Source organism: Phacochoerus africanus, chromosome X, assembly GCF_016906955.1.
Source record: "Phacochoerus africanus isolate WHEZ1 chromosome X, ROS_Pafr_v1, whole genome shotgun sequence".
NCBI lineage: Eukaryota > Metazoa > Chordata > Mammalia > Artiodactyla > Suidae > Phacochoerus > Phacochoerus africanus.
Genome location: NC_062560.1, coordinates 51,613,165 through 51,638,469, shown reverse-complemented (window position 1 = coordinate 51,638,469; position 25,305 = coordinate 51,613,165). Strand labels below are relative to the sequence as shown.

The window sequence follows — 25,305 nt, the reverse complement described above, 5'->3', positions numbered from 1 at the left end:
TGTGCATACAATTCCTTAGCAATTAGCGCAAAGTCCGGGAATAACCAGTCGATAAAAATTGCAAAGAGATTGGGTCAAAATGGCAGACTGAGAACTAGTGTGTTTCTCTCCTCCTACCTAAAATTCTCTTAAATGACAGGAAAGGCACGTTTCTGTATATAAAGAATAACTCCAGAACAGAAGGGGGAAAGAAAAAGGCAAATTCCTGGAGGATGGAAATCAGATGGGTCAGGGGCTACTGAGGTGGGGATAGGGGTAGGGGTAGCGAGCCTGGGGACCCAGAGCTGTAGAGAGGGTGCTAGGTGGTTGGGGAGGGGTTACATGGCCTGGAGGCTCCAGATTTTGGAAAGGGGAGGAGTTGGAAACCTAAGAGCGCCTCCCAGGCCAATGACCGAGGCGGATGTGAGAGTTGGGGAGGGGGTGTCTGGGCGCTGTGCTGGGCAGGAAGGGGCGGCCTCTCTCCTGGCAGGAAATTGTGCTCTACGGCAAAGAAGGAGGAGACTGTGGCAGCAGCGGCTGGTGAGAGCCTGATGTGGCAGAGAGACCGTGGACGCCGCTGCCAAGAGAGAGCTGAGGGTCCGCGAGCCGAGTGCAGGAGAGACAGCAGCCATCCTGTTCGCCCGCCCCGCCTAAGGATCCCTCTCAGCTCTTGCAAGCACCTGGCTAGTGTTCTGCTGATCCTCCTTCGACTGAGGCTCACAGCGGAGGCAGCTGCGAGGTGTCCTATTTGAGCACGTGAGGCCCGCTATCCCTGGCCTGGGGGAGTGTGTGCCCCCTGGCCAGGACAGTGTTGGAAGTAGGGCGGGAGGAATGGGGTGGGTGTATGCCTCCTATTTCTTTGACCCTAACTTGCAACTCTGGCTCAAGCATAGCCAGAAGTAGCTGGGGAGGAAGGTTTCTACAGTCACACATCCAGGGTGCAGTGATTTCTAGCTTTCCTGTGCAGCTTTCCTGTAAAACTTAGGCGTGGGTGCACGGAGTGCACTAATTAGGAGAAAAATTTCACCGTGTCATGCTTTGAAATTATGTTTTCTTGACTTCCTTTCTCGCCTTGCTACTGTGCTCCTCGCAGGCATGAAGACCCCATTTGGAAAGGCAGCTGCAGGGCATCGGTCCAGGACAAGCGCAGGACATGCCAGCGTGTCTGTTGCAATGATGAAAAGAAAGGCTGCACAGAAGAAGCACAGGAGCAGACCCACCTCCCAGCCTCAGAGGAACATCGTGGGCTGCAGAATTCGGCACGGATGGAAAGATGGAGATGAACCTCTAAGACAGTGGAAGGGAACCGTTCTGGATCAGGTACCTGTAAATCCCTCTCTGTATCTTATCAAATATGATGGATTTGACTGTGTTTATGGATTGGAACTTCACAGAGATGAAAGAGTGTCATCACTTGAAGTCCTTCCTAATAGAATTGCATCATCTAGAATCAGTGATACACACTTAACAGAAATTATAATTGGCAAAGCAGTGGAACATATTTTTGAAACAGAGGAAGGTTCCAAAAATGAATGGAGGGGGATGGTCTTAGCTCAGGCACCTGTCATGAACACATGGTTTTACATTACCTATGAGAAAGATCCTGTATTATATATGTACCAGCTCTTAGATGATTATAAAGATGGTGACTTACGCATCCTTCCAGATTCCAGTGATTCTCCTCTTGCAGAGAGGGAGCCAGGAGAAGTCATAGACAGCCTAGTAGGGAAGCAGGTGGAATATGCCAAAGAGGATGGCTCCAAGAGAACTGGCATGGTCATTCATCAGGTGGAAGCAAAACCTTCTGTGTACTTTATCAAATTTGATGATGATTTCCACATTTATGTTTACGATTTGGTAAAAACATCTTAGAGATCATTTTGAAATTTGCCAAATAAATATGTGAGACTATTTGTAAAATCTGTACACACAAAAAGTATTGAATGCTTTACAATTTGTAAGAACTATCTTTATTTTTTCATGCTTTTGCCTGGCAAAAAAAATTGAAACTTCCACCGTCTCAAATATTTTTGGAAGAAACTTTTTGCCCTTCTCTCCAACCTTTTTACTGGTTTCTTCCCACAGTAAAATTATTGACTTATCTAATTAATAAGAAGGGTAAAGTCTGACATCTATTGACCTATATATTTTCTTGAGTGGTGTTAATAAAGGTAACTGAACACCTCTTGGCTCATTCTTTTGAGCATTTTGACAATCTGCACTCACTAAAATATGAAGCTTCCTGAGATATTCAGTGTGGGTTGCTATGTAAATGTTTTTGTAACCTCACCCTTAGGTGACTTCAAAAGTCTAATTGAGGAGTAAAAGTGGGAAGCTCATTTTGGTCTCCTGTCCAAGTTGCATTTTAAATTATAAGTGTGCTAAAAGTAAGGCTAACGTTTTGTTCCCTTTCTGATTCTTGTACTTACTGCTCAACTTGTTCAAAATCAAGATGGTAATTATTTTAATTTTAGTATGTAAGCAAACTTATAAGACTGATAAGAGGCCACACATGTTATCAATGGCATTAGGATCCCTGTTTTCTGCAATAGCTTTGGCTGGTACCTGCAGACATGGAGTGGGTTTTTACAGACACAGGCTGTGCAGACAGACTTTAGCACAGTTGGGTTTTTACAGCCCAATGGAGTATTAGGTTGGGCTCTACCTAGAGTCCTCAGTCACAGGTGAAGGTTAGGTTTAGCAAGTGTTGTCAGGTCTGTCAAGGTAAAAGAGCAAAAATTTGGAATCAGGTTGAGATACAGATTTCTTTTCTACACCAAGAGAGACTCTGAAAAATTTTAGATTAGATTTTCATTTTATTTTTAGATGACTTCTGAGTCCCAGCATATGAGATAGACAAGGCACTTGCTAGAATTAAGAAAGGCTGAAAATAGGCTGTGCTTCCTTGCAGGAACTGGTGAGTTCATTTATTATGGTGTCTCAGCAGAACTGTGGAACACATAGGTTAGAATCAATGCTAAATGATCAATAGGCTTTAATGATGTTCTAAGTGTGTAATGATGTTTTAAATCCTCACATTGTTAGATAGAAATTTAATATCTGTTAGTGTTTTGTTTTTCAACTTTATCCTGTTTCTTGGCTGGAACTGAGAAACTCATATGCAGATAAGGGTGAGCCTGCTTCAGCAGAAAAATAAGTAATGGAATGGGCATTGTACCTTCCATTATTGAAGACATTAGTGAAGGTTAACCAAAGCCTTGGAAAGAAATGTTGAAAAATAAGCAAAGATTTTGGAGAGAAGCACCAGGCCAAAGATAGTGCTTTCTTATTGGGTTTCTGATAGAAGCTCCATTGTCAGTAACAGGCTTTGAACTTCTGCAAATTTAGGGTCAAGACAGTATAATCAACCACTTGGGAAATATCTTTCAAATTAATTTAAGTTCACAGATCATAGAGTCCAGACTACTGGAACAGACAGACTGTCATCCTGCTGAGGATGAATCCAAGAAGGCATTCTCTTCTCCCATGTTTTCTCTGTCTACTTTTCTTCCTTTTGACATCACCAAGTCTCTGCTCAGATATTTGACTGACAATAGCAATGTGGGTCTGTATTACTCTATGTACTAAATCTTGGGGACATAAATTTGCTTGAGATACCTATTTTAGAGGCTGAGGATTAGTATTTTCTAACTTTTTGGATGTGAGGCTGATACTTTGATAATATTATGTCCTGCTGACCCTGTGGACTCTTGATGTATGACATGTATGTATGACATGCAGTTGTGGGGTTAGATTAATTCAACTCCTGAAGTTTTGAAGGAACCACACGAAATCAAGAGGAAGACAGCCCAGGCTACAGCTACTGAAGGAACCCCATGTCTGTCCAGACGTCTTTGTGAGATCTATATAGCTGACCTCAGAAAAGCAAGAAATCGGAGTTCCCGTCATGGCGCAGCGGTTAACGAATCCGACTAGGAACCATGAGGTTGCGGGTTCGATCCCTGCCCCTGCTCAGTGGGTTAACGATCTGGTGTTGCCGTGAGCTGTGGTGTAGGTTGCAGACGCGGCTCGGATCCCGCATTGCTGTGGGCTGGCGTAGGCCAGTGGCTACAGCTCCGATTCGACCCCTAGCCTGGGAACCTCCATATGCCACGGGAGTGGCCCCAAAAAATAGCAAAAAGACAAAAAAAAGAAGAAAGAAAAAGAAAAGCAAGAAATTGAGAAAGGCAGAATTTTGGACTTTAATTCCTTTGGACTTTAAAATAGAAATTTAATTTGGGACATTCATTTTTCTTTTGGAGTTTAATAGTTGGCATGGCTTTCATACAGTTCAAATTAAGTCATTTTCATTATGTTGTTGATATTGTATCATTTGGAGTATTTTAATGCTACCTTTGGGGCTTATTTATAATCTTTGTAAGCAATGTCAGATAATGTGGCTGGACATAATTACAAACTGGGGATAAAGTAGTGAGTGAATTTTCATCCTGGAGTACAATGTAGCCCTAGATTTAATTTAATTACTATTCTGTTCTGACTTACAGAGCCTTCTGGGGCAAAAACAGAACTGCTCACCAGTCTTACACAAGGGAGAGCAGCATATTCCTATAATACTGCTGGCGTTTTCCAAGGGGAAGAGCCAAGCCCTGTTTGTCTTGGGTTTTGGCAGTGTAACTTAAGAGAAAAAATGCCCAAATGTATGATAGAATCTTTCCTCGCCTCACTCCATGTTCCTGACTCAAGGAAAAAAAAAAAAGGACTTATACCTTTCAAAAATATTTGGAAGAAAATTTCTACACATCTTCACCAGCCACTCATTCAGTCTCCCCAGTGGAGAAGAAATAACTTGGGGAAATTTAGAAGAGGGTTATTATGGATATGCAACCTAAGGCCCCCTTGTCTCTTGGGCTCACTTTCACAGCAAGGTATAGGAAAGACTACAGTCCTTCACTACATGGCTAGGTAAACCTACTCTATAGACCTCTCTGTCCCTCTGGGATGGGGGCCCCATTGTCTTTAAACTTGAAGTAAAAGTTTATTTCAGACTTAGGTCCAAAACGTGTTCTCCAGTCTAGATCTTTCAAGAATAAAGCTGGTATCTATTTTTATTCTTTTTAAAAATTTAACATATAAGTAATTTTTGGACAAAAACACAGGCCTCTGGTAAAAATCAAACAGTACAAAAGGATATACAATATAAATGTCTCCTTTTTTTCCCACCACTGACCTCAGTACCCCAGTCCTAGTTTCCAAAGGTAGTATGTACTTTTCCAGAGATAATTCATCTATTTACAAGTATATTATATATGTATATATCAACTTTTATACAAATTGTGGCATACTATACATGCTGTTCTGAATTTTGCTTTGTCACTTAACAGTATAGTAAAGTTAATATTTTAATCCCTCTTTGATTCCTGTGTATATTTTAATTGGTTCAGAATCTGAAAGGGAAGGAGATATGATTAATTTAGATTTTCAGGCCCCAACCTAGTTTAATGAAAATGTGCATGTTCTGTAAACACACTATTTCTTCCAGGCAAATTTTGCTGACTAATATAATGTGAAATGAATATAAACATGATCAGTTTTGTGGAAGGAACTCCTTAAGAAAAGCCATTATATTCTTATTGAAAGAAGTTAAAGAGAGAATCAGCTATAAATTGAAGCTGTGGGAAAAAGGGTAATATAATCTGTTATTCAAAAATGAAATGAGCAACCATTTTTTATTCCAGCTTCCACTGACATCTACTGTCATATGAAAATTTATTTGCCTTTTATAACAGGGTGCTTTTCTGCATATAACAAGAAACAGGTACCAAGCATTATTGATTCATGTACCTAAAATAAACCAGAGTTTAAATGGGATTCAGGCATGGTTTGATTAGGGCTTAGGCTCAGTGTCTGTGATTTGTTAAGATTTCCCCTCTTCTGTATGTCAGTCAATTCAATTCTCAGACTACCTTTCCTCATGGTAGCAAAATTAGCCTAAAAGTTCCAGGTCATAGCAGTTCAAGTCTAGAGAAAAATAAATAAACCTATGTCCTGTGATGCATTCTGAACTGGCTTAGGTCACATACCTGGACCAATCACTAAAGTCACATGGGTGAAATGCACTGATTGACTTGGCCAGGACATGTGTTCCATCCCTGAACCCTAAGATATATCTCACTAGAACCAAATGGATTCCTAGTGAAATCAAGGGCTTGAAGAGTGAATGCCATGAACCAATCAAAAATGTCTAGTATAGCTTCTTCCTTTGTGTACTGAGCTCTCATGGACACATTTATTCCCACATACTCACTTTCAAAAATGCTCATACTTACATGTAGTGAATTTGTCCTCAAAGGGGAAAAGCCTCAAGTCTTATCCAGTTATTACATTTAACATTAAGTTTAGCATAGGTGAAAACTTTGGGGGGAGGGAGGAATTGGGAGGGTGGGAATAATATATACACACTACTGTATAAAATAGATGATTGAGAACTTACTGAATAGCATAGGAAGTTCTGCTCAATAGTTTGTAATAACCTATATGGGGAAAAAAAGAATGGATATATTTATATGTATAACTGATTCACTTTGCTGTATAACTGAAACTAATATAACATTGTAAGTCAACTATACTCCAATAAAATTTTTTTAAAAAACATAAAGTTTAGGATTTCTAATTCATATTGCAGACATCTTCAGATCCATCATCCTGACAATCTTGTCACCTGTTATTAAATTATAAACTAACCTTCACTCCAACATACCCAACATACAATTATGAAGAAATAACTGGAGAAGTATAATAAAAACTACCACTTTAAAAGGGGAAGAAACAGGGAGCAATACACAGTAGTTTCTGGTTCAAGGTATATGTCATAACTTGTTAGACAAGGGCTTTCCCTGGCAGTAGAGTGAGTCCTCTGGTAAACCAGCCTCTTTTTATTCTCTAAGAGGGTCTCTCTTGGAGACATCTTGAGTGGATACACTTCCTTGGAGATGAACAGTTTTACAGTCTATTTCAACTTCTGCCATTTCTTGTGTCTGGGTTGAAATAATCAGTTTTTGCTACTGTTGGCCAGGATTGAAGTCTCTTTAATATAATAGTTCTCAAACTTTATCATGTAATAGTATCACCTGAAAAACTTGTTAAACCACAGATAGCTGGGGCCCACCAACAGAAATTCTGATTCAGTAAGTCTAGGTTGGGGTTCAAGGATATATTTATTCTAACAAGTTCACAAAGGAGACTGATACTGCTGGTGATTGGATCCCACATTGAGAATCCCTGACTCATAGGTGTCAATTGAGTGAAGCCAGAATCATTATTTCCTTAACTTTCTTGATAATAAATTTACCTAGGCTGCTCGCTAAAATAGAAGTTCCTGAACCTCACCTTAGTTTTAATAAATCAAAATATGTTGGCGGGGGAGTAGGGGGACCTGGAAAATCTCTACCAGATATTTCAGGAGATTCTTATCATCATCGTCAATACTGATTGGGAAACACTGGTCTAGGAAATTAAGCTTTTTTATTTTATTTTATTTTATTTTTCCACTGTACAGCATGGAGACCAAGTTACACATACATGTATACATAATTTTTCCTCCCATTGTCATGTTGCAATGCAAGTATCTAGACATGGTTCTCAGGCTTTTCTTGACACCAACCTTATTTCCTGGTAAGCCTGTCATCTCCTTGCCCTTTCTCTCACAAAGCTTAGTTTAGGGTAACGAATTTGGCCTTTGTAATCCTACAAGCTTCCAAATTCCCACATGTCTTTCAACTAGTATTTCAGGCAACTAGTAACTAAGCTGAGAAAGTGCTATTTTCTTCCCTCACTGTTTTCAGATAGGCTAGTTACCACTATAGATGTAGTATGCTTGAACTTTGTCTAAGAAGCATAGATTTGAGGGCTCCAAAAGAGCATAGAATAGGAGAGACAATAAGATCAGTAGAAGTGGCATAATTCCAGACTCCACTAGTTCTGTAATTTGGGGGGTAGCAACTTGATATTTTTAAGCTCACTATCACAGGTAAGAAACATTACCTCACTGGGTTCTACTGATAACTAAATGAGAACTACATTCTTAGGAAAAAATAGTGGAGTGAAGGTACTTAATAAAGATGAACTCCACTTAGTTCCCAAGAGGGTACAGCTCACATTCTTTTTTTTTTCCCCCTTGTGTTTTTGTCTTTTTAGGGCTGCACTTCCTGCATATGGAGGTTCCCAGTCTAGGGGTCCGATCAGAGCTGTAGCCGCCAGCCTATGCCAGAACCACAGCAATGCCAGATCCAAGCCGTGTCTGCGACCTACACCACAGCTCACAGCAACACCAGATATTTAACCCACCGAACAAGGCCAGGGATTGAACCCGCAACCTCATGGTTCCTAGTCGGATTCGTTTCCACTGCGCCATGACGGGAACTCCTCACATTCTTTTAGCGAACCTTCATATTTAGCAATATCCAGTGACATTTAACTAGTGAATATAGTCCAGAAATTCTATTACTGAAATATGACTGTAAACAATTCTTTGGATGTACATAGCTCCTTCTTTTCTGATAAAGAATTTTCCCAGAGAAATCCTCATAGCATTCCTGAATTGTTAGAAGGGCAGGATGTTATCCTACTTTGTAGATTCAATCATTCAATTGCTTTTTGATAGTCTTAGACGATACTTATGAAGGAGATAAATAATGTCCATATTTCTAGGGAGCTTAGATTTTCATAGTGGGAGAAAGGCAGCAAAGACATAGACATTATATCATTTATGGGACTGATAAGTTATATGAAATTTGCAGGGGGCAGGGGAGAGAACGGGATGGACGGGGAGTTTGGGGTGAATAGATGCAAACTATTACATTAGGAACAGATGGATAATGGGGTCTTACTGTACAGAACAGGGAACTGTGCCAAGGCTCTTGGGTTAGAACATGATGGAAGATAATATGAAAAAAAAAAAAAGAATGTATGTGTATGTGCAGCTGGGTCACTTTGCTATGCAGCAGAAATTGAAGGAACATTGTAAGTCAACTATAATTTTAAAAAAGCAAAGCAATAGGATAGAGGGTAACTAAGATAAGGGAGCTAATTCAACTAGGGTTTGTCAAAAAAAAGCCTTGAGTGGATATTTAAACAGATAACTGAATGACAAGAAGCCAGCTTGTGCAACAATTTCAAGGAGGAGTGATCTATAGAGAAAAACAAGTTGAGAGACCAGAATACCTGAAATATTTTATTCATAGTTATTAATTCAGTCATGTGTTTAATACTGAGACCGATAATTCATGATTTTTCTCTGCTGTTCCATATAGCTGGCTAACTATTCTCTTCTGTTTTCTGGTAAATTTTTCTCTTTGTGAAGGACAAAGGACATTGCTGACAACATTTTTATGCATTTTTTTTCAATTGTACCCTGGTCCTGGAGATGATGTGAAGGGGCTAAGAAGTCAATGATTAAGTGGAAATGGGGCATATTTCTCCCTCAACCCCAAATCCATGATAACAGGTCTATAGCACAGAGTTAAAGTTGAAGCCCAAATATAATGTAATGAATATATAAACCTATTTTTAAGGTTATAGTCTCAAGCACATACTGCAAGATATTTGAGCCATCTAGTTTAGATCATTAATCTCTGGAGAGCGGTGGGATGGCAAAAAGCATTTATTGAACACGTAGTATATGCCAGGCATATCTTAATCTTCACAGGATACGGGGAGCTGACTGTAACTATCTCCATTTTATGGATAAGGAAATCACACTTAGAAAAAAGATACATGGGCAAAAACAGCTAGTAACAGTACTACACATGAACCTAAGTCTCCTGATGCCAAGTGCTATTCTAATTATTATTTTTGCAAATGTTTGCCTAAAGAAATGGGAAATAAGCAAGAGCACCAAGGGAAAAGTCAAAGTGAGTTACAGCTGTTGTCTTACTATTCTTTCATCTCTGTTGCCTTCTTTCAACACATAGTTTCTACTTGATTCATTTATTCTTTCCATAAATTTATTTAGCACTTAATTTTTCCAGACACTGTAATTAGGAACTTGGGATATTTCAGTAAATAAAACATTCAATGATCCATGTCCTCATGGAGCTTACATGCAAACAAGAGGAGGCTGTCAATAAACAATGAAAAATAAGGAAATAAATTACATGAGAGAAGTGAAATTGTGGACAAACGAAAATTAGACAAGGGTAAGAGGTTAAGAGGAGCGATAGGTTGCAAAATTAGATAGGGAGAGCAGGATAGACTTCATGGGAAAGATAATATTTGGGCAAAGAAATGAGGGAAGTGAAGGAGTTATCCAAGCATGTAGCTAGAGAAAGAGCATATGAGGCAAAAGGAGCTGCTAGAGGAAAAGCCCTAAGGTAGGTGTGTTGTTAGCATGTTCAAAGACCAAGGAGGCTACTTTGCCTAGAGCTACATAAGTGAAGGTGAGAGACATAAGTGAAGTCAGAGAAATAATTAGGGACTAAATCACATAAGGCCTTGTCATGCATTATATGAACTCTATGAAATGAGAAGCCTGTCACAGGTTGCATTCTGCAGGAAGCAAACTCGAAACAATCCTTCAGAAAATGTATTAAACAATGCTGGGAAAGAAGCAGGAACAAAAAGGGAAAAGTTAAGCTCTGATACTCAATGGTAGTGTCAGCCACAACTCATAACACTGATCAATCACTGGATATAGGTAGGCTACCTTGGGAAAGGATGTGACCTTGGACAAGGCGCTCTCTAAAGCTGAAGCAATCCTTAAACAGAGAAGATAGCTGAAACTGCAGTAATGAGCCTGTCAGTGAAAGATAACCTGGATTTTGCATCTCCATATCCACAAAGGCATTGCAGATTTTGAGTAGAAAATTGGCCTGACTTCCTTTTTTAAAGGATCGCTCCAATGTATTAAGCACTGGTAATAGAGGGAAAACTATGAAATTAGTGAAAATAGTTAGTATTATGAAAACCCAGGTATGAACTGATAATATCTGAAAGGTAACAATGGAGGTGGTAAGAAGAATTTGAATTTGGGATATATTTTGAAGGAAACCCCCAGGATTTGCTCACCAATTGGAAGTGGTATGTGAGAGGGAAATAGAGGAGTCATGGATGGCTTCAAAATTTTTAGACTAAACAACTGGAAGAATGGAGTGGCCATCAACACAGAAAGAGAGGGCTGTGATTTGGATGGATGTAGAGGTAGGATTAGGAATTCAGTTTTGGAAAAGTTGGGTTTGAGGTGTTTTTAGGACACCTAAGTAAGATGTTAAGCAGTTATTGAATATGAGTCGCAGTTCAGAGGAGAGATCTCACTGAGCTGGACATAAATTTGGTAGGTCCTGTATATAAATGGAATTTTAAAAATACAGGCATATATAAAATCACCCTAGGAACAAGTGTACATAAAGAAGAGCATATGGGAGTTCCCGTCGTGGCACAGTGGTTAACGAATCCGACTAGGAACCATGAGGTTGCGGGTTCGGTCCCTGCCCTTGCTCAGTGGGTTAACGATCCGGCGTTGCCGTGAGCTGTGGTGTAGGTTGCAGACGCGGCTCGGATCCCGCGTTGCTGTGGCTCTGGCGTAGGCCGGTGGCTACAGCTCCGATTCAACCCCTAGCCTGGGAATCTCCATATGCCGAGGGAGCGGCCCAAGAAATAGCAACAACAACAACAGACAAAAGACAAAAGACAAAAAAAAAAAAGAAGAGCATATGATTATAAGCAGAGCCCTGGACCACAATGATATTTGGGGAAGAGGAGACACAAACAAAAGAAACTAAGAGGTAGGAGTTAAAGTGTGTGGTATCCAAAGTGTATATGTATGACTGTTGTACAGCAGAAATTATCACAGCCTTATAAGTTAACTATACTTCAATCAAATTTAAAAAAAAAAAGCAAAGCAACAGCAACAAAAAAGATTGTGGTATCATGGAAGTCCTTCCTTCTTAGCCACCTACCTACACACCCTAAATCTCTTTCTAACAAATTATTTACATTCAATTTTAAATGTCATCTCTAAGATGATTGTTTTGCTTTTCATCTCCTTTGAGTAAAACTACTAAACACGAAGAACCCATACATGACATTTTTTAACTGTGTCAAAGTAACATCACCACCAGTCTGAGCACTCCTAACTCATTCTTTTCTAAGACAGCCCTAAAGGTAGAAAAATTTTGAGGGAAAATGTGGTTTCCTTAAACCTACACCAATGTTATTAATGAGGCCAGTAGACTAACAGCAAACCCCTAGACGGTAAAAATTTATTTTTTTATTTTTTAAAGATTTTATTTTTTATTATAGTTAATTTACAATGTTCTGTCAATTTCTGCTGTACAGCAGGGTGACCCATCTATTTTTAACCTACAACACCGCAGAAAGCAAATGGAATAGATGGGGTAAGTGTCACAGAAGAAGAGTGTTTTAGGTGGGAAGCCAAAGACTATCTCAAAGCTCAGTTAAGTAAGCACAAAGAAGGAAGTCAGGGCCAGTGAAAGAGAACCCTTGCTCATCAGAGACGCTATTATATCAAACCTTTGTGTTATATGCACACAGCCAAGCCCTACCCAGTTGCTAAAATTCGGCAATTTGGCTCTATCAGTAATTAGTTATGGAACACAGGATATTTCTGATGAAGATGGCCTCAGTTGGGTTTTCAGTAGTCATCTTCCACACAGGCATACTTCTGACCTTGCAGAACCCTCACCCATCCCACCCACTTAGGCATACTCAAGTTGTTGATTTCCATGGATATTTTTTGATTTGCTATTTGCTGGATAGTTACTGACTCTCTTGGATGTATTCCTTGTCTATAGGATCACCCCTGGCTTAAATACACAAGAATACAAATCATTGTGCATAAACTGTCAGACTCAACCACTCATAAGTCATATCATTCTTGGCCCACTCCTTTTAAAAACCTCATCTACTTGGGATTGCATCCATTCTCTTGAGTGAGATTGTGACTATTTCTATTGAGATTTCATTTTACACATGAAGAGAGGGAGGAAATGAGAAATTGAAGGATAGCTGAGGGAAGAGTAGAGAGCCTCACAGTCTTCCAATCCTGATACTTCTTCCCTTTTGCCCTCCCTCCTTCTTCCCCTTATTCATTAAAATGTGAATATCCTGCACACATAAGTATCATAAGCTGTGGGGAGGGAAAGGAACAGGTGTTCCAAGGGTGCCTAAGTGGAAATTATCACCCCTGACAAAGAAAGGCAGGTATTGGAATGAATTTTAATGAATCAGTATTCCATCTGAAATTGATAATGCCTCTTAAAATAAATGGTTTCATAGTATGAATGAAATGCAGTTAATGTTAATAAATTTTCATGATAAATGGGGCCACTGAATCAAGGACCTAAACGTAAGTCCAGATAATATAAAACTCATAGAAGAAAGCAGAGGCAGAACAGTCTTTGACATAAATCTTGGCAATATCTTTTTTGACCCCCTTCTAGAATGATGAAAATGAAAACAAAAATAAACAAATGGGACATAATTAAACTTAAAAACTCTACACAGCAAAGGAAACCATAAAGAAAATGAAAAGACAAACAACAGAATGGGAGAAAACCTTTGCAAAAAAGGCAACCAACAGGGATTAATCTCCCAAATATATGAACATTTCATGCAGCTTTATATCAAAAAATATCAAAATGGAAGAAAATCTACATAGATATTTCTCAAAAGAAGACAGGTGGAGAAAAACCCATCAAAAGATGTTCAACATCACTAATTATTAGAGAAATGCAGGTCAAAACTGCATTGAGGAGTTCCTAAGGTGAATCAGTAGTTAACAAATTTAACTAGGAACCATGAGGTTTTGGGTTCTATCCCTGCTCTCGCTAAGTGGGTTGAGGATCTGGTGTTGCCATGAGCTGTGGTATAGGTCGCAGATCCATGGCTTGGATCCCGTGTTGCTGTGGCTATGGTGTATGCCAGTGGCTACAGCTCTGATTAGACCCCTAGCCTGAGAACCTCCATATGCCATGGGTGCAGCCTTAGAAAAGGCAAAAAAAAATTTTTAAAAAAACTGCTTTGAGATATCACCTCTCACCAGTAAGAAGAGACATCATCAAAAAGTCTACAAACAATAAATGCTAGAGAGCATGTGAAGAAAAGGGAACCCTCCTACACTGTGGGTGAGAATGCAAATTGGTACAAGCACTATGGAAAAAATTATGTACATTCCATAACAAACTAAATATAGAACTACGATATGATCTGGCAATCCCATTCCTGGACATCTAACCAGAGAAAATAATAATTCAAGAAATACATGCTCTCCAATGCTCTTCACAGCACTATTTACAGTAGCCAAGATATGGAAACAACCACAATACCGTCGACATAAGACTGGCTAAAGAAGATGGGGTGTGCTCAGAAAGGAACTAGAAAATATAAGGAGGAGCCAAGAAAAACGAGAACATTCATTTGCAGAGATGCAAACTGAACTAGGGGCAGTAAAACCAGAATGAATAATGCAGAAGAACAAATCAGTGATATGGAAGATAGAATAATGGAAATCACTCAATCCGGTCAACAGACAGAAAACTGAATCCAAAAACTGGAAAGCAATATAAGAGACCTATGGGATAATATAAAGTGGGCCCATCTACGCATAATAGGAATTCCAGAAGGAGTAGAAAAAGATAAGGGGATGGAAAATATATTTGAAGAAATTATCGCTGGAAACTTCCCAAATCTAAAGGATGCTGGGTTCAAGATGCAAGAAGCACAGAGGGCCCCAAACAAACTGAACCCAACCAGACCCACAGCAAGACACATCATAACAAAAATGGCAAAAGTTAGTGATAAAGAGAGGATCCTAAAGGCAGCAAGAGAAAAACAGAATGTTACCTACAAGGGAACCCCCATAAGAATATCACCTGACTTCTCTACAGAAACACTACAGGCCAGGAGGGAATGGCAAGAGATATTTAAAGTGCTCAAAGGAAAAAATATGCAACCTAGAATACTCTATCCAGCAAGAATATCATTTAACACAGAAGGGGAAATAAAAATTTTTTCCAACAAACAAAAACTTACAGAATACAGCAACACAAAACCCAGGTTAAAGGAAATATTGAAAGGGCTTCTCTAAACCAAAAAGAAAGGAAGGAAAGGGAAGAAAAAAGAAAAGAAAAGAAAAAAAGAAGAAGAAGAAGAACTAGGACTGAGGAAACCGCAATCAGAGAGCAGTCACTCAAATAAGCCAGCATACAGATTTAATCATGAACAGGCCTCAAACAAAATAAAATTAAAAAGAAAAAAATAAAAAAGTCATCAAAACCATAAAATGTGGCAAGGGATGTTAGGAAGTAAATAACCCTTTTTGTTTGTTTGTTTGTATGTTTCTCTTCTTAATTTTAATATAGTAATGAAGTGTTTGAACTTACAGGACCATCAGGCTAAAACACACAATTATGGGAAGGGGTTAGCATACTTAAAAAACAGGGCAACCACAAGCCAAAAGCAAATATTGCATTTGCAAAAAATGGAAAAAAATACACTCAAGCAGATAATAACAGGAGACCATCCAACCAAAAAAAAAAAAAGAAAGGAAGAATGGAGAACCATAGAATCAACTGGAACACGAGGTTCAAATGGCAATAAATAATCATCTATCAATTATCACCTTAAATGTCAATGGACTGAATGCCCCAATCAAAACACACAGAAGTGGCTGAGTGGATAAAAAGGAAAAACCTTCAATATGCTGCCTACAAGAAATTCACCTTAGGACAAAAGATACATATAGATTGAACGTGAAAGGGTGGGGAAAAATATGTCCCGCCAATAGACATGACAGAAAAGCAGGAGTCGCAATGCTCATATCAGACAAAATAGACTTTAAAACAAAAGACCTAAAGAAAGACAAAGAAGGACACTACTTAATGATTAAGGGATCCATCCAAGGAGAGGATGTTACTATCGTCAACATATGTGCCCCAAATACAGGAGCACCCAGACACATACAACAAATATTAACAAACATAAAGGGAGATATTGATGAGAATACAATCATAGTAGGAGACCTTAATACCCCCCTCACATCAATGGACAGATCCTCTAGACAGAAAACCAATAAAGCAACAGAGATCCTAAAGGAAACAATAGAAAAGTGAGACTTCATTGATATCTTCAGGACACTACATCCAAAAAAAGCAGACTACACATTCTTCTCAAATGCTCAAGGAACATTCTCAAGAATCGACCACATGTTGGGTCACAAAGCTAATCTCAATAAATTTAGGAGCATAGAAATTATCTCAAGTATCTTCTCTGACCACAACGCCATGAAATTAGAAATCACCCATGGGAAAAGGAAAGAGAAAAAACCTACTACATGGAGACTAAACAACATGCTACGAAAAAGCCAATGGGTCAATGAGGAAATCAAGAAGGAAATTAAAAACTACCTTGAAACAAATGATAATGAAGACACAACCGCTCAAAATCTATGGGATGCTGCGAAAGCAGTGCTCAGAGGGAAATTTATAGCAATACGGGCCTTTCTCAAAAAAGAAGAAAGATCCCAAATGGACAACTTAACCCTCCACCTAAATGAATTAGAAGAAGAAGACCAAAAAAGGCCTAAAGTCAGCAGAAGGAAGGAAATTATAAAGATCAAAGAAGAAATCAATAAAATAGAGACTCAAAAAACAATAGAGGAAATTAATAAAACCAAGAGCTGGTTCTTTGAGAAGGTGAACAAAATTGACAAACCCCTGGCCAGACTCACTAAAAAGAGGAGAGAAAGAACCCAAATAACCAAAATTAGAAATGAAAAAGGAGAAATCACAACAGACACAGCAGAAATACAAAAACCCATAAGAGAATACTATGAACCACTATACGGTAACAAGTTGGACAATCTGGAAGAAATGGACACTTTTCTAGAATCTTACAGCCTACCAAAACTAAATCAAGTAGAAACAGACCAACTGAACAGACCCATCACTAGAAATGAAATTGAAGAGGTCATAAAATCACTCCCTACAAATAAAAGTCCAGGAACAGATGGCTTCCCAGGTGAATTTTATCAAACATATAAAGAGGAATTGGTGCCCCTCTTCCTCAAAATCGTTCAAACGGTTGAAGAAGAAGGAATACTCCCAAAGACATTCTATGATGCCACCATCACCCTCATTCCAAAACCAGACAGAGATACCACCAAAAAAGAAAACAATCAGCCAATATCATTGATGAATATACATGCAAAAATTCTCAACAAAATCTTAGCCAACCGAATCCAACAACATATCAAAAAAATTATACGCCATGACCAGGTTGGGTTCATCCCAGGTTCACAAGGATGGTTCAACATACGCAAATCAATCAGCATCATATACCACATTAACAAAAGAAAACTCAAAAATCATATGATCATCTCAATAGACACAGAAAAAGCATTTGACAAAGTCCAACATCCATTCATGATCAAGACCCTCGCCAAAGTGGGTATAGAGGGAACATTCCTGAGTATAATCACAGCCATTTATGATAAACCCACAGCAAATATAATACTCAATGGGGAAAAACTGAAAGCCTTCTCACTCAAATCGGGAACAAGACAGGGATGCCCACTCTCACCACTGCTCTTCAACATAGTTCTGGAAGTCCTAGCCACAGCAATTAGACAAACAATAGAAATAAAAGGCATCCATATAGGAAGAGAAGAGATAAAACTGTCACTGTATGCAGATGACATGATACTATACATAGAAAACCCTAAGGACTCAACCCCAAAACGACTTGAACTGACTAATAAATTCAGCAAAGTAGCAGGATATAAGATGAACATTCAGAAGTCAGTTGCATTTCTGTATACCAGCAAGGAAACATTACAAAAGGAATACAAAATCACGATACCTTTTAAAATTGCACCTCACAAAATCAAATACCTCGGAATACACCTGACCAAGGAGGTAAAGGACCTCTATGATGAGAACGATAAAACTTTAATCAAAGAAATCAAAGAAGATGTAAAGAAATGGAAAGATATTCCATGTTCCTGGATTGGGAAAATCAATATTGTAAAAATGGCCATACTACCCAAAGCAATCTACAGAGTCAATGCAATCCCTATCCAATTACCCATGACATTTTTCACAGAGCTAGAACAAACAATCCAAACATTTATATGGAGCCACAAAAGACCCAGAATCACCAAAGCAATCCCGAGAAACAAAAACCAAGCAGGAGGCATCACTCTCCCAGACTTCCAGAAATACTACAAAGCCACAGTCATCAAAACAGGGTGGTACTGGTATCAAAACAGACAGAGAGACCAATGGAACAGAAGAGAGAACCCGGAAATAAACCCTGACACCTATGGTCCGTTAATCTTTGACAAGGGAGGCAAGAACATCAAATGGGAAAAAGAAAGTCTATTCAGCAAGCATTGCTGGCAAACCTGGACAGCCACATGCAAAGCAATGAAACTAGAACACACCCTCACACCATGCACAAAAAGAAACTCCAAATGGCTGAAAGACTTAAATGTACGACAGGACACCATCAAACTCCTAGAAGAAAACATAGGCAAAACACTCTCTGACATCAACCTCATGAATATGTTCTCAGATCAGTCTCCCAAAGCAATCGAAGTTAGAGCAACAATAAACCCATGGGACCTCATCAAACTGACAAGCTTTTGCACAGCCAAGGAAACCCAAAAGGAAACAAAAAGACAACTTACAGAATGGGAGAAAACAGTTTCAAATGATGCAACCGACAAGGGCTTAATCTCTAGAACATGTAAGCAACTTATACAACCCAACAACAGCAAAAAAGCCAATCAATCCATGGAAAAATGGGCAAAAGACCTGAATAGACACTTCTCCAAAGAAGATATACAGATGGCCAACAAACACATGAAAAAATGCTCAACATCGCTGATTATAAGAGAAATGCAAATCAAAACTACCATGAGATACCACCTCACACCAGTCAGGATGGCCATCATTAATAAATCCACAAATAACAAGTGCTGGAGGGGCTGTGGAGAAAAGGGAACCCTCCTGCACTGCTGGTGGGAATGTAAACTGGAGAACAGTTTGGAGATACCTTAGAAATCTACACATAGAACTTCCATATGACCCCGCAATCCCACTCTTGGGCATCTATCCGGACAAAACTCGACTTAAAAGAGACACGTGCACCCGCATGTTCATTGCAGCCCTATTCACAATAGCCAAGACATGGAAACAACCCAAATGTCCATCGCCAGATGATTGGATCTGGAAGAGGTGGTATATATACACAATGGAATACTACTCAGCCATAAAAAAGAATGACATAATGCCATTTGCAGCAACATGGATGGAGCTAGAGAACCTCATCCTGAGTGAAATGAGCCAGAAAGACAAAGACAAATACCATATGATATCACTTATAACTGGAATCTAATATCCAGCACAAATGAACATCTCCTCAGAAAAGAAAATCATGGACTTGGAGAAGAGACTTGTGGCTGCCTGATGGGAGGGGGAGGGAGTGGGAGGGTTTGGGAGCTTGGGCTTATCAGACACAACTTAGAATAGATTTACAAGGAGATCCCGCTGAATAGCATTGAGAACTTTGTCTAGCTACTCATGTTGCAACAGAAGAAAGGCTGGGGGAAAAATGTAATTGTAATGTATACATGTAAGGATAACCTGACCCCCTTGCTGTACAGTGGGAAAATAAAAAATATAAAAAAAAAGAGAACCAAAGAAGTTTTGGAAGAGAACAATACAATGACAACTGAATGACTTAATAGAGAGCAACAACAGCAGATTGGAAAAGCAGAAGATATATTTGGTGAGCTAGAAAACAAATAATTTGAAATTTTCCACTCAGAGCAGAAGAAAAAAAGGAAATAAATGAAAATAATCCTAAGGTACTTATGGAACAAAATTAAGCAATATGTTCTACACATTGTTGAGGTCCCAGTTGGAAAAGAGATGAAGAAAGACGTATAAAAATTATTTAAATAAAATATGACTTAGAGGAGAAGATCAAGATGGCAGAGGAGTAAGATGTGACACTCAACTTCTCCAACAAACACATCAAAAAATCTACACGTAGGATGATTCACACAGAACATCTACTGAATGATGGCAGAAGACCTTAACCCTCCAAAAATGGCAAGACTCCCTCCACATAACAGGGTAGAACAAAAGGAAAAAAAGACAAAGAGAGAAAAGTAATCAGGACAGGACTAGCACTTCTGAGACAGAACCATGAAAAAAAGGAAGCCACACCCTGGGAAGCCACCTAACAAACAGGGAGATCTGCTGAGAAGGAGGAACCTCAAAGTCATGGAGAAAAGTGCAGCAGCTGGACTGAGGAGGGCAAAGCTGAGTGAGAGCTGCACAGACCATCTGAACCACTGACAGACACCACAGCCTGAGATGCTCAGGCAGTGGTGGAGAGCTGAGACTCAGGCTTCAGAGGTCAGTTCCAGGGAGAGGACTAGGGTTGGCTGTATTAAGACAGACAGAGGTGTTATGGAGTGGTGCATCATGGGCTGGGGAGTCAAACACCACAGACTGGGAGGTGGAATGCCACAGGCTAGGGAATGGGAAAGGTCTGGGCCTGCAGGAGAAGCAAAGTGCCATTTATTGGAGGGTGAGAGGAAGAGGGGCTAATCTCCATAGGAATCTCTTTCCATGTAAACTTGTGGCATCTCAGAGGGAGGGGAGCCTCTGGTGCAGGCTATGTGTGATGAGGCAACATTTGAGGTATTTTTTAATTTCCATTTGATTTCCTTGCCAATGCATTGGATTCTTAGTGGCATGTTATTTAGTCTCCACGCAGTCACTTTTTTTCTCATTATTTTTCCTGTGGTGGTTTCCAGTTCCATGCCATTGTGGTCAAATGAAATAATTTCTATACTCTTAAATTTGTTAAGGTCAGTTTTTTGGCCCAGTATGTAGTCAATCCTTGAGAATGGTCCATGTGCACTTGAGAAGAATTTATATTCTAATTTTTTTGGATGTAATGTCCTGAAAATGTCAATTGTCTCATTATTCTACTGTGTAATTTAGGATCTCTGTTGCCTTATTGATTTTCTGTCTAGAAGATCTGTCCATTGATGTCAGTGGGGTGTTAAAGTCTCCTACTATGATTATAGTCCCATCAATTTCTCCTTTTATGTCTGTTAGTATTTGTCATAGGTATCTGGGTGCTCCTATATTAGGGGCATATATATTGAGGATTATAATGTCCTCTTCTTGAATGGATAATTTTATCATTAAATTCTGTCCTTATTCATCTTTCTTTATATCCTTCTTTTTAAAGTCGTTTTGTCTGATAAGACTATTACAACTCCTGCTTTCCTGTCTTGTCCATTCACATGAAATATCTTCTTCCATCCCTCACTTCCAATCTATATGTGTCCTTTGCCCTAAGATGAGACTCTTGTAAACAGCATATTGTAGCCTTTTAATTTTTATACAATCTTCCACTCTGTGTCTTCTGATTGGAGCATTCAGTCCATTGCCATTTAAGGTAATTATTGATAAATATGTATTTATAGCCATTGTTTCCCAGCTTATTCTATGTTTATTCTTTGTTCCTTTCTTTTTTGGTTAAATGATTTCCCTTTATTCTATGGTGGTGTATGTTTCTTTTTGTTTTTTGTGAATGTAATGTTTGGTTTTGATTTGTGGTTTCACTCTTTTTAAGTACATTATCCCCTTCCTATATCTGCTTACTTTAGCATGATAGTCATATAGGCTTCAACACATTATTTTTTTTAAAAAAAGTGTCTATATATCCTTACTTTCCCTCCCCACATTCTATGATTTTGAAATCCTTTTTTGACATCTTCATGCTTGTCCATTTGCTGTTCCTTGTGTTTATCATCACTTTTACAGTAGGATCTCCCCACTTTTAGATCTGTATGCTGGCTTATTTCAGTGATTGCTTTCCAATTGTGATTTCCTTCATCCTATTTATTATTACCTTTTTATTCAGAGAAGCCCATTCATTATTTCTTTTAAAAAGGGTTTAGTATTGCTGTACTCATTTAGCTTTTGTTTGAGAAATTATTTATTTCTCCTTCTATTTTAAAGGATATTCTTCCTGGGTACAGTATTCTAGGCTGCAAATTTTTCCCCTTTAGAACTTTTAATATATCTTGCCACTCTCTTCTGGCCTGTAGTGTATATGTAGAGAAATCAGATAATAGCCTTATGGGGGTTCCTTTATAATTAGAGGTAGGTGTTTCTCTTGCTGCTCTTAGATTCCTCTCTTTATCTTTAATTTTGCCTTTTTTTTTAAGTAAGTCTTGGTTTGGGCCTGTGTGGGTTCTAATTGTTTTGGGTCCACTGTGTTTCCTTTATTTTTTTTTTGTCTTTTTTTTGTCTTCTTTCCTTTTCTAGGGCTGCTTCCCACAGCATATGGAGGTTCTCAGGCTAGGGGCCCAATCAGAGCTGTAGCTGCTGCCCTACACCGCAGCCACAGTAATGCCAGATCTGAGCCTCATCTGAGACCTACACCACAGATCATGGCTGTGCCAGATCTTTAACTCACTGAGCAAGGCCAGGGATCGAACCCTCAACCTCATGGTACATAGTCGGATATATTAACCACTGTGCCACAATGGGAACTCCCTTCCTGTACCTTGATATCTGTTTTCTTTAGATTTGGAAAGTTTTCAGACACAATATCTTCAAAAACATTGTTAATTCCTTTTTCTTATTCTCCTCCTTCTGAAATACCTATTATGCATAGACTGGGCCATTTTATGTTATCCTATAATTTCTTATATTTCCTTCATGTTTTTAATTTGGTTTTCTCTGTGCTGTCCTGATTGGGTGAGTTCCATTATTCTATCTTTAAAATCACTAATTCATTCCTTTGCATTATTCATTCTACTATTTGGTGCCTTTAGCTGGTTTTGCATCTCTGCAAATGAATTTTCTACTTTTTCTACTTTTCTCCTTATATTTTCTAGTTTCTTTTTTTATAGGAATCTGCATTACAGTCCCTATCTGCTCTTAATTCATTGATATTCAGCCTTAATTCCTTCAGTATTTACACTATCAAATATTAATCAAGGAAATTAAAGAAGATATAAAGAAATGGAAAGATATTCCATGCTCCTGGGTTGGAAAAATTTATATTGTAAAAATGGCCATATTACCCAAAGCAATCTACAGATTCAATGCAATCCCTATCAAATTACCCATGACATTTTTCACAGAACTAGAACAAACAATCCAAACATTTATATGGAAGCAAAAAAGACCCAGAAATGGCAAAGAAATACTGAGGAACTAAAAAGAAGCAGGAGGCATAACTCTCCCAGACTTCAGGCAATAGTACAAAGCCACAGGCAATAGTACAAAGTCAAGACAGTGTGGTACTGTACCAAAACAGACATACAGACCAATGGAACAGAACAGAGAACCCAGAAATAAACCCAGACACCCATGGTCAATTAATCTTTGACAAAGGAGGCAAGAACATGAAATGGGAAGAAGACAAGTCTTTTCAGCAAGTCGTGCTGGGAAACCTGGACAGCTGCATGCACATCAATGAAACTAGAACACACCCTCACACCATGCACAAAAATAAACTCAAAATGGCTTAAAGACTTAAATATAAGACAAGACACCATCAAACTCCTGGAAGAGAACAGAGGCACATTCTCTGGCATCAACCTTACAAATATATTCTCAGGTCAGTCTTCCAAAGCAACAGAAATAAAAGCAAATATAAACCAATGGGACCTAATCAAACTGACCAGTATTTTCACAGCAAAGGAAACCAAACAGAAAACAAAAAGACACTTCACAGAATGGGAGAAAATAGTTTCAAATGATGCAACTAACAAGGGCTTAATCTCTAAAATATACAAGCAACTCATACAACTCAACAGCAAAAAAGCCAACAACCCAATTGAAAGATGGGCAGAGGACCTGAATAGACATTTCTCCAAACAAGATATACAGATGGCCAACAAGCACTTGAAACAATGCTCAACATCCCCAATTATTAGAGAAATGCAAGTCAAAACTACCATGAGATACCACTTTACACCAGTCAGAAAGGCCACCATTAATAAGTCCACAAATAACAAATGCTGAAGTGAGTGTGGAGAAAAGGGAACCCTCCTGCACTGCTGGTGGGAATGTAAGCTGGTACAGCCTCTATGGAGAACAGTATGGAGGTATCTTAGAAAACTATACACAGGACTACCATATGACCCAGCAATCCCACTCTTGGACAAAACTTTCCTTAAAAAAGACACATTCACCTGTACATTCATTGCAGCACTCTTCACAATAACCAAGACATGGAAACAACCCAAATGTCCACTGATAGGTGATTGGATTAGGAAGGTGTGATATATATACACAATAGAATACTTCTCAGCCATAAAAAAGAACATAATGCCATTTTCAGCAACACGGATGGAACTAGAGACTCTCATCCTGAGTGAAATAAGTCACAAAGAGAAAGACAAATACCTTATGATATCACTTATATCTGGAATCTAATATACAGCACAAAGGAACCTTCCCACAGAAAAGAAAATCATGGACTTGGAGAATAGACTTGTGGTTGCCAAGGGGGAAGGGGAGGGAGTGGAGGGCCTGGGATATTGGGGTAAATAGATGCAGAATGTTGCCTTCAGGATGGATTAGCAATGGAATCCTGCTGTGTAGCACTGGCAACTCTGTCTAGTCACTTGTGATGGAACATGTAATGGGAGAAAAAAGAATGTATACATGTTTGTGTAACTGGGTCACCATGCTGTACAGTAGAAAATATGTATATATTATACATATTTAAATAAATGGTAAAGTGATTTGATTTTTATGGCACTTTAAAAATAAATAATAATTAACTAATTAATAAAGTGATGTTTTTGTATGCATTTGAAGTTAAGTTTTCATGAGCTTAAAAAGAATTTATACATGTATGTGTAACTGGGTCAGCATGCTGTACAGTAGAAAAAATATCTTATCAGGGAAATATCAATTTAAAATGTTTTAAAATAGACTACCATGTCTATACAATATTTACATAAGCCTAAGCTTAACCACACACGAAAAAAAAAATATTGTAGATACAGACAAGATAAATATAAAGGAATCCATGTAAAATATTATGGAAAAGTATTAATTCTCAAATGAAGACAGAAAGAGTTTTAAAAAAAAGAACAACAGAACTAAAAAACAGCTAAAAACAATTAACAAGGTAAAAATACTAAGTCCTTAACATATCAATAATCACTTTAAATATAGATGGGCTCAATGCTCTTATCAAAAGAAATGGAGTGGCCAAATTGGATTAAAAAAGACCCAAGTATATTCTGCCTACAAGAGACTCACTTCAGCTTCAAGACACATAGACTTGAAGAGAGAA

At 38.6% G+C, this 25,305-nt stretch overlaps 1 protein-coding gene across 2 annotated transcripts; it reads left to right on the top strand.

Annotated features, from left to right (window-relative positions):
* Window positions 1-501: 501 nt before the first annotated feature.
* SPIN3 (spindlin family member 3) lies at window positions 502-1,960 on the top strand. Of its 2 annotated transcripts, none has more exons than XM_047765558.1 (2): window positions 502-718; window positions 1,073-1,960. In XM_047765558.1, exon 2 carries the CDS (start codon window positions 1,075-1,077, stop codon window positions 1,849-1,851), a length of 777 nt encoding a protein of 258 aa, XP_047621514.1. In that variant the 5' UTR covers window positions 502-718; window positions 1,073-1,074; the 3' UTR covers window positions 1,852-1,960. The 2 variants fall into 2 exon arrangements, with proteins under 2 accessions (XP_047621514.1, XP_047621513.1); XM_047765557.1 differs by having other exon boundaries at window positions 502-735.
* Window positions 1,961-25,305: the final 23,345 nt, after the last annotated feature.